This window comes from Oncorhynchus keta, chromosome 7 (genome assembly GCF_023373465.1).
Source record: "Oncorhynchus keta strain PuntledgeMale-10-30-2019 chromosome 7, Oket_V2, whole genome shotgun sequence".
Taxonomy (NCBI): domain Eukaryota; kingdom Metazoa; phylum Chordata; class Actinopteri; order Salmoniformes; family Salmonidae; genus Oncorhynchus; species Oncorhynchus keta.
The window spans coordinates 14,264,938-14,278,091 of record NC_068427.1 but is presented as its reverse complement, the minus strand read 5'-3'; the positions used below and the strand labels follow the sequence as shown (position 1 = coordinate 14,278,091).

Sequence of the window (13,154 nt, the reverse complement as noted above, 5' to 3'; positions counted from 1 at the left end):
TGAATGACCTTGTTTTGGGTGTTTCCACTAGTTACCACAGTCACAAATTAATAATATCGTAAAAATGAATGAAAACAACATTTTGCTTTTTGGTCTTAATTCATGGTTAGGCATAAGATCTACAGTGTGGTTAATATTAGGGTTAAAGTTAAGTTGAAATCACATTTTAAGAAGAATAAATTCTACAAATATGCGGGGTTTACCACTTTGTGGCTGTGGTAACTAGTACGGAGAGTTTTGTTTTTGTCAGGACGAGTTTGACAACATTTCGCATTTAATCCCATAGCTAGCGAACTAATATTCTTCAATCATGGGGAAGTCTTTTGCTAATTTTATGTGCAAGAAAGATTTTCACCCTGCATCTAAGTCAAATATAAAAAAGGTAAGTGGCAAATCTTTGGTATAGATTTGCTCACCAGGAAGTAACTAGCTTGGTTAGCTAACTGACGTATATAACCTCATTTGGATTTAGCAAGCTAACAGTTATCTAGCTAGTTGAAGAAAATGTATTTCCAATTTAAACGTATCACATCTAGATGTTATTTACTTATGCGAATAATGATCCCTAGCTAGCTACTATAGGCATATAGTTTCGTTAAATCAGTCAGCTAACATTGGCAAGCCAGTAAGACGCTAGCTAGCTAACAAATCAAATTGTACGTTATTGGTCACATACACATGGTTAGCAGATGTTAATGCGAGTGTAGCGAAATGTTTGTGCTTCTAGTACCGACAATCCAGTAATATCTAACAAGTAATCTAACAATTCCACAACTACCTAATACACAAATCTAAAGGGATGGAATAAGAATATGTACATGTAAATATATGGATTAGCAATGACCGAGCAGCGTAGACAAGATGCAATAGATTATATAAAATACAGTATTAACATGAGATGAGTATGTAAGATATGTAAACATTATTACAGTGGCCTCGGCGCCCTCTGCTGTTTCCTGAAGTCCTTTGTTTTGTTGATGTTGAGTGAGATGTTCCTGACACCACACTCTGAGTGCCCCCACCTCCTCCCTGTAGGCTGTCTAGTTGTTGTTGGTAATCAAGCCCACTACTGTTGTGTCGTCTGCAAACTTGATGATTGAGTTGGAGGCGTGCATGGCCATGCAGTCATGGGTGAACAGGGAGTACACGAGGGGGCTGAGCACACACCCTTGTGGGGCCCCAGTATTGAGGATCAGCGAAGTGGAGATGTTTCCGACCTTCACCACCTGGGGGCTAACAACAGTTGTTGACTAGCACATTAGCTAGCTAACTACATTATGTAACATTCAGAAAGATAGCTAGCTAGCTATGTCCCATAGATACAGTGCATTTACTAGGATACAAATATGACTTGGCTATTCTTAATGTTATCCATTTTACCATTGTACAGGTATGGATAGCAGAGCAGAAATTAACATTCGAGAAGAAGAAGCAGGAGGACCTCATGAATTCTTACCTAAAAGAACAAGACACCTACAACAACAGGTGGGTTACAGATATTCCTGAGGATCTGTGGCTGCACAACATGATCCAGATACTTGGATCTCAATTATGCCTTTACATAGGACTTCTTATTAGTCTCTCATTATTTAACCACTGGAAGTTGGTGTACTTGTCATATAAATGTATACCTACATTTTGTCTTGTGTAAAATCACAGCTCTAATTGATCACATAACCGATTGAAACCCGTTGTCTGACGTTTCGGCTGTTAAAACATTTCTCCTTAGACTGTTGATGGGAGATGATCGTGTGAAAAATGGTCTCAACTTCATGTATGAAGCGCCACCTGGGGCAGACAAAGGTAACTACATCAATCCTGGTTCTGCTGCTTTAGATGGCCATTTTTTCACCATACAAAACAAACCATATGACTTTCCCCTGATCTCTGCTCTCTTTTCTCACGCACTCTCCACTCTACTGAGAAGAAGAGACCAAAGAGGTAAGCACCTCATGTTTAAAATCCCTCTCTTGTTTAGACGCTTAGACTTCTCTAAGAAAGCATTAATACACTGAACAAAAATAAACAACATGTACATTGGTCTCATTTTTCATGAGCTGAAATAAAAGATCCCCACATTTTTTCACATGCACAAAAATATTTTTACTCCACCAAATTTGGTGCACAAATTTGTTTTACATATCTGTTAGTGAGCATTTCTCATTTGCCAAGATAATCCATCTACCTGACTAGTGTGGCATATCAAGAAGCTGATTAAACAGCATGGTCATTACTAAAGGTCGACCGATTATGATTTTTCAATGCTGATACCGATTATTGGAGGACCAAAATAGGCCGATACTGATTAATCGGCCAATTTATTTAAACAATTATTAAAATGTTTTTATTTGTAATAATGACAATTACAACAATACTGAATGAACACTTACTTTAACTTAATATAATACATCAATAAAATCAATTTACCCTCAAATAAATAATGAAACATGTTCAATTTGGTTTAAATAATGCAAAAACAAAGTGTTGGAGAAGAAAGTAAAAGTGCCATGTAAGAAAGCTAACATTTAAGTTCCTTGCTCAGAACATGAGAACATATGAAAGCTGGTGGTTCCTTTTAACATGAGTCTTCAATATTCCCAGGTAAGATGTTTTAGGTTGTAGTTATTATAGCACTATTTCTCTCTATACCAGTTGTATTTCATTAACCTTTGACTATTGGATGTTGTTATAGGCACTTTAGTATTGCCAGTGTAACAGTATAGCTTCCGTCCCTCTCCTCGCTCCTACCTGGGCTCGAACCAGGAACAAAACGACAACAGCCACCCTCGAAGCACCGTTACCCATGCAGAGCAAGGGGAACAACCACTCCAAGTCTCAAAGCGAGTGATGTTTGAAACGCTATTAGCGGGGTGCGCGCTAACTAGCTGGCCAATTCACATCGGTTACACCAGCCTAATCTCGGGAGTTGATAGGCTTGAAGTCATAAACAGCTGCTGGCAAACGCACGAAAGTGAAGTTTGAATGAATGCTTACGAGCCTGCTGCTGCCTACCATCGCTCAGTCAGACTGCTCTATCAAATCATAGACTTAATTATAACATAATAACACACAGAAATATGAGCCTTAGGTCATTAATATAGTCGAATCCGGAAACTATCATCTCGAAAACAAGACGTTTATTCTTTCAGTGAAATACAGAACCGTTCTGTATTTTATCTAACGGGTGGCATCCATAAGTCTAAATATTCCTGTTACATTGCACAACCTTCAATGTTATGTCATAATTACGTAAAATTCTGGCAAATTGGGCGGCCCAAACTGTTGCATATATCATAAAATGTATTTATAAAGCCCTTCGTACATCAGCTGATATCTCAAAGTGCTGTACAGAAACCCAGCCTAAAACCCCAAACAGCAAGCAATGCAGGTGTTGAAGCACGTTGGAAAAACTCCCTAGACAGGCCAAAACCTGGAAGAAACCTAGAGAGGAACCAGGCTGTAAGGGGTGGCCAGTCCTCTTCTGGCTGTGCCGGGTGGAGATTATAACAGAAACACGGCCAAGATGTTCAAATGTTCATAAATGACCAGCATGGACAAATAATAGGTCTGGGACAGGTAGCACGTCCGGTGAAAAGGTCAGGATTCCATAGCCGCAGGCAGAACAGTTGAAACTGGAGCAGCAGCACGGCTAGGTGGACTGGGGACAGCAAGGAGTCATCATGCCAGGTAGTCCTGAAGCATGGTCCTAGGGCTCAGGTCCTCCGAGAGAGAGAGAGAAAAAAAGAGAGAATTAGAGAGAGCATACTTAAATTCACACAGGACACCGGATAAGACAGGAGAAGTACTCCAGATATAACAAACTGACCCTAGCCCCCCGACACAAACTACTGCAGCATAAATACTGGAGGCTGAGACAGGAGGGGTCAGGAGACACTGTGGCCCCATCCGATGATACCCCCAGATAGGGCCAAACAGGAAGGATATAACCTCACCCACCCATATACCCTGACTGCGCGCAATGAACGCAAGAGAAGTGACAATTTCACGTGGGTAATATTGCCCGCTAACCCGGATTTCTTTTAGATAAATATGCAGGTTTAAAAATATACTTCTGTGTATTGATTTTAAGAAAGACATTGATGTTTATGTACACATTGGAGCAACGATACGCACCGCATCGATTATATGCAACGCAGGACACACTAGATAAACTTGTAATATCATCAACCATGTGTAGTTAACTAGTGATTATGATTGATTGATTGATTGTTTTTTATAAGATAAGTTTAATGCTAGCTAGCAACTTACCTTGGCTTACTGCATTTGTGTAACAGGCAGTCTCCTCGTGGAGTGCAATGTAAAGCAGGTGGTTAGAGCGTTGGACTAGTTAACTGTAAGGTTGCAAGATTGAATCCCCCGAGCTAACAAGGTGCTCAGGAGTATTTCTGTCTGCAATAAAGCCCTTCTGTGAGGAAAAACACATTCTGATTGGCTGGATCTGTCTCCCCAGTGGGTGGACCTGCCTCCCAAGTGGGTGGGCCCATGCCCTCCCAGGTCCACCCATGGCTGCGCCCCTGCCCAGTCATGTGAAATCCATAGATTAGGGCCTAATGAATTTATTATAATTGACTGATTTCCTTCTATGGACTGTAACTTAGTAAAATCTTTGAAATTGTTCCATGTTGTGTTGAGATTTTTGTTCATTTATACTCTGGTAAATGTTGTAGATTTAAAGGCAAAAAGGTGTTGGTTTATTATTCAAATCACATTTTATTGGTCACATACACATGGTTAGCAGATGTTAATGCGAGTGTGGTAAAATGCTTGTGCTTCTAGTTTCAATAGTGCAGCGATATTTAACATGTAATCAAACAATTCCACAACAACTACCTAATACACACATCTAAGTAAAGGAATATGTACATATAAATATATGGATGAGCAATGACAGAGTGCCATAAACAAGATGCAATAGATGGTATCAAATACAGTATATACATATGAGATGAGTGATGCAAGATATGTAAGCATTATTAAAGTTCTATACGTTGTATCTTCTCTTATAGGAAGGTGAATCAGAATACAAGTTTGAGTGGCAAAAGACGGCCCCTCGAGAGAAGTAAGTTTGTAATTGTGTTGATCGGTACAAACATTTAGATGTCTTGAGTTTAAATGTATATTTGTTGATACTTTCTCTTTCATCTTTTTAGGTATGCCAAGGATGACATGGCTATTAGGGATCAACCATTTGGAATTCAGGTGAATATACACTACCGTTCAAAAGTTTTAGAACATCTACTCATTCAAGGGTTTTTCTTTATTTTGTATATTTTCTATATTGTAGAATAATAGTGAACAAGACATCAAAACTATGGTATGTGGTAACCTAAAAAAGTGTTAGACAAATCAATATTTCACGCAGTCTCCTCTGAACAGTTGATGTTGCAATGTCTGTTACTTGAACTCTGTGAAGCATTTATTTGGGCTGCAATCTGAGGTGCAGTCTCCAGTGAGATTGCAGAGCGCCAAATTCAAATACAGAAATACTCATTATAAAAATTCAGAAAACAAAACATATTTTACATAGGTTTAAAGATTAACTTCTTGTGAATCCAACCACGGTGTCATATTTTTAAAAAAGCTTTACGGCGAAAGCATACCTTATGATTATTTGAGAACATAGCCCAGCAGACAAATAATTACAAACAGTAACCAGCCAAGTAGAAGAGTTACACAAGTCAGAAATAGAGATAAAATGAATCCCTTACCTTTGATTATCGTATGGTTGCACTCAAGAGTCATTCATTTACTCAATAAATGTTCCTTTTGTTCGATATAGTCTCTTTATATCCAAAAACCTCTGTTTTGTTCGCATGTTTTCCTCAGTAATCCACAGGCTCAAACGCAGTCAAAACAGGCAAACAAAAAAAATCTAAATTGTATCCGTAAAGTTCATAGAAACATGTCAAACGATGTTTATATTCAATCCTCAGGTTATTTTTAGCCTAAATGATCTATAATATTTCAACCGGACAATTAACGTCGTCAATATAAAAGGTATAAAATATAAATATATAAAAGGTATACAAGAAAGGCACTCTCTCGGGATTGCGAATGAAAAAGCTCTGTGACACTGTAGGGTCCACTCATTCAGACTTGTCTTACCCGCTCATTTATCAGAATACAAGCCTGAAACAATTTCTAAAGACTGTTGATGTCTAGTGGAAGGCATAGGAACTGCAATTTGAGTCCTAAGTCAATGGATACTGTAATGGCATTGAAAAGAAAACTACAAAACCAAAAAAAAACTACTTCCTGAATGGATTTTTCTCAGATTTTCGCCTGCCAAATCAGTTCTGTTATACTCACAGACACTATTTTAACAGTTTTGGAAACTTTAGAGTGTATGCATATCATATCTTTTGGGCCCGAGTAGCAGGCTGTTTAATTTGGGCATGCTTTTCATCCAAAATTCCGAATGCGAAGTTAACTTCTTAGGGATCAACGGGATTGATTTGACAACATCCGTTGAAATGGCAGAGCACCAAATTCAAATTAAATTACTATAAATATTCAACTTTCATGAAATCACACATTCAATACACCAAATTAATCTAGCCAACGTGTCAGATTTCAAAAGGCTTTACGGCGAAAGCAAACCATGCGATTATCTGAGGATAGCACCCCACCAAACAAACGCATGACATTCATATTTCAACCCGCCGAGCGCGACACAAAACTCAGAATTATCGATATAATTCATGCCTTACCTTTGAAGATCTTCTTTTTTTGGCACTCCAAAATGTCCCATAAACATCAAACGGTCCTTTTGTTCGATAAATTCCATTGTTATATATCCAAAATGTCCATTTTATTTGGCGCATTTGATCCAGAAAAACACCGGTTCCAACTCGCGCAACATGACTACAAAATATCTAGTAAGTTACCTGTAAACTTATTCCAAACATTTCAAACAACTTTCCTAATACGACTATAGGTATTTTTAACGTAAATAATCAATACAATTTAAGATGGGATGAACTGTGTTCAATACATGACGAAAACAAAGTGGAGCGTGCTTTCAGGTCACGCGCCTCTAACAAACAGTACACTTCACTCGGCCCTCGTTCTGAACTGCACTACTACTTCATTACACAAAGGAAAACCATCAACCAAGTTCTAAAGATTGTTGACATCTAGTCGAAGCGATAGGAACTGCAAGCAAGTGCCTTAGAAATCCAGATCCCTATAGATCTGAACAAATAAGTTCTGTTATACTCACAGACATCATTCAAACAGTTTTAGAAACTTCAGTGTTTTCTATCCAAATCTACTAATAATATGCATATCCTAGCTTCTGGGCCTGAGTAGCAGGCAGTTTAATTTGGGCATGCTTTTCATTCGGATGTGAAAATATCGCCCCCTAGCCTTAAGAAGTTTTAAAGTAATAATGGACTGTCGTTTCTCTTTGCTTATTTGAGCTGTTCTTGCCATAATATGGACCTGGTCTTTTACCAAATAGTGCCATCTTCTGTATACCACCCCTACCTTGTCACAACGCAGCTGATTGGCTCAAATGCATTAAGAAGATAATAAATTCCACAAATTAATTTTTATCAAAGCACAGCTGTTAATTGAAATGCATTCCAGGTGACTACCTCATGAAGCTGTTTGAGATATTGAAATTCCAAAAGTGTGCAAAGCTGGCAAGGCAAAGGGTGACTACTTTGAATATTCTGAATTCTAACATTTGTTTAACACTTTTTTTTTTGGTTACCACATGATTCCATATGTGTTATTTCATAGTTTTGATGTCTTCCCTATTTTTCTACAATGTAGAAAATAGTAAAAAAATAAAAAAAAAAAAAAAAGGCTTGGAATGAGTAGGTGTGTCCCAACTTTTGACTAGTTGTGTGTGTGAACCTTTTTATAATAGATTAATGTGCCCATTTATGTTTAATTTAACTATTGATAACAATCTGCTGTTTTAATATCATCATCGTCAGCGCTAAATACTCTTCTGTTAACAAACGTGTGTTGGAATTTGACACTTGGTGGCGCTAAAGGAAAAGGATCATGTTGAACTGGGGATTACAATGTGTTTATTTACGTAACGTCATGCATACCTGCGTAGCAGGTCCTATTATAGGTATGAGTGATGGAATGAATGGATGTAAGTTCAGTCTTATCACCTGTGATTCTCAGGTTCGCAACGTGAGATGCATCAAGTGTCACAAATGGGGCCATGTGAATACAGACAGAGAGTGCCCTCTCTTCGGCCTGTCTGGGATCAATGCCAGCGCTGCACCCACAGAGGAAGCAGGTACAAAAAAAACTATCTGTTTTTAATTGACCTATCAGGGTAAGTAGAGGTTAAAAAAAAGTTAGCCAGCTGGTAATTATGAATAGTATTTCACAGACGTAATGGTTTATAAAGAATTCATATTTTCATTCTCAACTACAAAATTATATGTTCTTCACCAATTCCTTTGAAATAATTTGAATAAAGAACTTGTAAGCAATGTATGATGCACCTATGGCACACAAAACAATTCTATAATAATTTGTCCAATAGAATATAATTCACTATTACATTGTATATTTGTGAAAAGTCTATACTAGAGCTGGGACAATAAATTGAGTTATCGATACCAAATACTTATCGCAGGCATTTTGCTGATTTGGTTCATTATGATAAGTAGCCTATATAGAGAAATGTGAAGTTTGAAATGAAATCCGTTTGCTAATATGGGTGATTTGTTAATAGGACAACTGATGGCTACAGCCCTCAAACTAGCAGTAGTAGTTTAAATTATAATTTTAAAATCTGTGGTGCACATTGTTATAAACTTATCGTTCTATTTGTTATCGTGTCAATTCAGGCAGTTTATTGCAATGTGGATTTTTGTAAATATCACCCAGCTCTAGTCTGTACCATGTAGCAGTAGTTGCCATCGTTCCTGGTGTCCTGTGGAGCTGATTCTGACTGCTACAATCAGGAAGTGGATTCGTCAAGTAATGTTTACCGTGGGACAGTCCTGTGAATGGCGTTGATAGTGTAGGCCATAATGGAGCCCCTCCTGTGCTGGGAGAAAAATGAAAGTATTGTGTATTCTGATTCCCTTAACCACTGCTTTGGGAGAATGATATTGTATGATTTGCTCAACCAGAAGACGAGTGAGTTGATTTGGTATCCCTTTCTGTTAACAAAGCCACCCCTGAATTCCCCACTGTGGTGGATGTGGTCAGACATCAATGGGACTTTGAGGCTGTGATTTGTGCTAACAGGTCCGTCAATGCACCCCTCTGAGTTAATGGCGGAGATGCGGAACAGTGGATTTGCCCTGAAGAAATGTGTCCTTGGGAGAAATTCTACTGTTTGTGATCCATCGCAGGTAATCTTCTGTTCATCTTCTCCCCCTGAAGAAAAACACCAACAATACCCATGGCAAATCCCTGGTCTAAATGTGATTGCTGCAAACTGCCCAATTATCAGAGTAAACCAAACCACTATTCCAGTCGCTTCAAGTTTAACATTAGTCTCATCACATGTGACCAATTGACTAACTGGAAATTATAGGATTGTTAGAACACAAGATGCGGTGGTATTTATAATGAACAAAAATATAAACGCAACATGTAAAGTGTTGGTCCCATGTTTCATGAGCTGAAATAAAATATCCCAGAGATTTTCCATAAACACTAAAAGCTTATTTCTCTCAAGTGTTGAGCACAAATTTGTTTACATCCCTGTAAGTGAGAAATTTGCCGTTGCCAAGATATGCCACGCCTGTCAGGTGAGTGGATTATCAAGAAGCTGATTAAATGAGCATTACACAGGTGCACCTTGTGCTGGGGACAATAAAAATACCATTCTAAAATGTGCAGTTTTGTCACACAACACAATGCCACAGATGTCTCAAGTTTTGAGGGAGTGTACAATTGGAATGCTGACTGCAGGAATGTCCACCAGAGCTGTTGCCAGAAATTGTTAATTTCTCTACCATTAGTCGCTTCAACATCGTTTTAGAGAATTTGACCGTACATACAACAGGCCTCACAATCGCAGATCACGTGTAACCATGCCAGCCCAGGGCTTCCACATCCATCTTCTTCACCTGTGGGATCGTCTGAGACCAGCGACCCGGACAGCTGATGAAACTGTGGGTTTGCACAACCAAAGACGTTCAGCACAAACTGTCAGAAACCGTCTCGGGAAAGCTCATTTGCGTTCTCGTCGTCCTCACCAGGGTCTTGACCTGACTGCAGTTCGGCATCGTAACCGACTTCACTGGGCAAATGTTCACCTTCGATGGCCAGTGGCATGCTGGAGAAGTGAACTCTTCACGGATGAATCCCGGTTTCAACTGTACTGGGCAGATGGCAGACAGAATGTATGGCATCGTGTGGGTGAGCGGTTTGCTGATGTCAACGTTGTGAACAGAGTGCCCCATGGTGAGGTTATGATGTGGGCAGGCTTAAGCCCTTGACAACGAACACAATTGCATTTTATTGATGGCAATTTCAATGCACAGAGATACCGTGACGAGATCCTGAGGCCCATTGTCGTGCCATTAATCTGCCGCCATCACCTCGTGTTGTAGCATGATAATGCACGGCCCCATGTCGCAGGATCTGTACATAAATCCAAGAAGCTAAAAATGCCCCAGTTCTTCCATAGCCTGCATACTCAACAGACTTGTCAACCATTGAGCATGTTTGAGATGCTCTGGATCGTTGTGTATGACGGCGTGTTCCAGTTCTTGACAATATCCAGCAACTTCACACAGCCTTTGAAGAGGAGTGGGACAACATTCCACAGGCCACGATCAACAGCCTGATCAACTCTATGCGAAGGAGATGTGTCGTGCTGCATGAGGCAAATGGTGGTCACACCAGATACTGACTGCTTTTCTGATCCACACCCTTATCTGTGACCAATAGATGCATATCTGTATTCCTAGTAGTGTGAAATCTGTAGATTAGGGCCTAATGAATTTATTTCAATTGACAGATTTTTTTTCCCCCCTTATGATCTGTACCTCAGTAAAAATCTTTTGAAATTGTTGCATTTGTATTTTTGTTCAGCAGATGTTATTCTTGTCTTACTTGCTTCCTCTAACCATTTGTGACATATCTTCTACATGAAATGTATATGCACGCTTAGTTAGTATTTGCTCTTTAATTATCTTGAATTGTGTTCAACTTATTGTTCATTGTTTTCCTGCTATAGGAGTATGTCGCCAGTGAAGAAGAGGAGGATCCGGAGGTTGAATTCCTGAAGTCGTTGACTACTAAACAGAAAGAGAAGCTCCTCAGGTAGGAGAGCATTCATTCATCGATGTAGTTGTTTTGGATGAAAGTATGCTCATTGTAAAATAAGACACAGGATGATTCATTCAAAAATAAAGGTAAACGTGATCTACTAACATATATTGTCTTTCTTTTAAAGGAAACTGGATCGTCTAGAAAAGAAGGAGAAGAAAGACAAGAAGGGCAAAAAGCAGAAGAAGAAGAAGAAGAGTAAAGGAAAGCAGAAGAAGCATGATAGCGATAGCTCCAGTGAAAGTAGCAGCAGCGATGGTGATAGTGACTCAGACTCTGACAGCAACTCTAAGAGCCAGAAGAAAAAGAAGAAGAAGAAGGACAAGAGAAAGGACTCCTGTTGTGATAATACAAAGAGTGAGGGACTAGTCAACAGTAAGACAAAGGCCGCCTCCCACAGGAGCAGGTCACGGAGCCCAACCTCCAGACCGAAACGGCACGAAGACGATACCAGAGAGAAGAAACAAACGAGGGCTGAGCCAGGCAGGAGCGAGGGCAGAAAGTACAGTCCAGAGAGAAAGATGAGGGTGGAAGAACGTCAGGAGAGACACAGACATGACAGCAGGGAGAGGCAGAGAACCAGCTGTAGCTCCCAGCCTGGCCCAGAAGGAAGCAGGAGCCGTGAGAGAGGTAAAGACCAGGTTCACAGTAGGGATGAGGGGAAAAGTAGACGAGAGAGGAATAGGAGCAGAGATGGAGCGAAGGATAAAGCAGAAAAAGAGAGGAGTAGAAGCCATGAGAGAGGGAGAGAGAGGGGAGGTAAAGAGAGGAGTAGAAGCCACGAGAGAGGGAGAGAGAGGGGAGGTAAAGAGAGGAGTAGAAGCCACGAGAGAGGGAGAGAGAGGGGAGGTAAAGAGAGGAGTAGAAGCCACGAGAGAGGGAGAGAGAGGGGAGGTAAAGAAAGGAGTAGAAGCCACGAGAGAGGGAGAGAGAGGGGAGGTAAAGAGAGGAGTAGAAGCCACGAGAGAGAGAGGGGAGGTAAAGAGAGGAGTAGAAGCAGGAGTACGGACCGAGGGAGGGAGAAAAGAGCCAGAAGCCGAGATAGAGCTGAGAGAAAGCGCTAAACTGTGAGAGTAGAGAATCTTACAAAGTGGGACAGTAATGGCATACCTTTTTATTTTGCTGGCCTAAACAAAGTGAATCTTTTTCCACACGAACGTGTAATGTTTTCAGTGTTTTATGATGCTACTGTAAAATGTTTTTTTTTTTCTTTAAGTGTGGTCACTTTATTAAACATTAAACAACACATAGAAACCAAAGTTTTAGTAGCCTGCACAGTATTTGTCATGTTTTGATGTTACCTGCTATTTGACTGCTACAGCATCATGAGAGCAAGGCCCTCAAATGTTATTTTCCTCCACTAGAGGGCAGCAGTAGATGAAAAATAACTTTAACCACAGAAATATTTGTCACATTGTCTTGCATGCACTTCATGGTTGTCATTGTATTCATGATAACTCTGCAAAATACTAAAAGAATATTATAGCAAATCGTAATGAAAATATTTTGATTTGGTGAAAGTGTAACAACCCACTGGGCAATTATTATTATTTATTTTTTAATCAATGTTTCCCCACGTCATTTAAACAACAATGTATGTGACGTTGAACCAACGTGGAAAACTGATTGTCAAAGTAATGGAATTGGTATTTTTTTCACCCAACTTTTACCCTAAATCAAATGGCATGGTGAATTGTTTTGTTTATATCACACATTAGTTGACAACTCAACCAAATGTAAATCAGAACTAGACATTACTGAACAAAACAAATTGTCTGAGCCCAGTGGGAAACTGATATGTTCCCACATGCTTGTAACCGTGTTTCATCACATTTGTTACAAGTCTAGCCTAATTATGTAGACTTGTT

At 39.6% G+C, this 13,154-nt stretch overlaps 1 protein-coding gene across 4 annotated transcripts; it reads left to right on the top strand.

The window, feature by feature from the left end:
- The first annotated feature begins 193 nt into the window (after positions 1-193).
- On the top strand, positions 194-12,545 carry cir1 (corepressor interacting with RBPJ, CIR1). 4 transcript variants are annotated; one of them, XM_052522025.1, is made up of 11 exons: positions 194-382; positions 1,391-1,485; positions 1,730-1,803; positions 1,928-1,941; positions 5,028-5,080; positions 5,172-5,220; positions 8,167-8,284; positions 9,250-9,356; positions 11,195-11,280; positions 11,414-12,180; positions 12,265-12,545. In XM_052522025.1, exons 1-11 carry the CDS (start codon positions 311-313, stop codon positions 12,348-12,350), a joined length of 1,521 nt encoding a protein of 506 aa, XP_052377985.1. In that variant the 5' UTR covers positions 194-310; the 3' UTR covers positions 12,351-12,545. The 4 variants fall into 4 exon arrangements, with proteins under 4 accessions (XP_052377985.1, XP_052377984.1, XP_052377983.1 ...); XM_052522024.1 differs by having other exon boundaries at positions 12,226-12,545; XM_052522023.1 differs by having other exon boundaries at positions 11,414-12,225.
- The last annotated feature ends 609 nt before the right edge of the window (positions 12,546-13,154 follow it).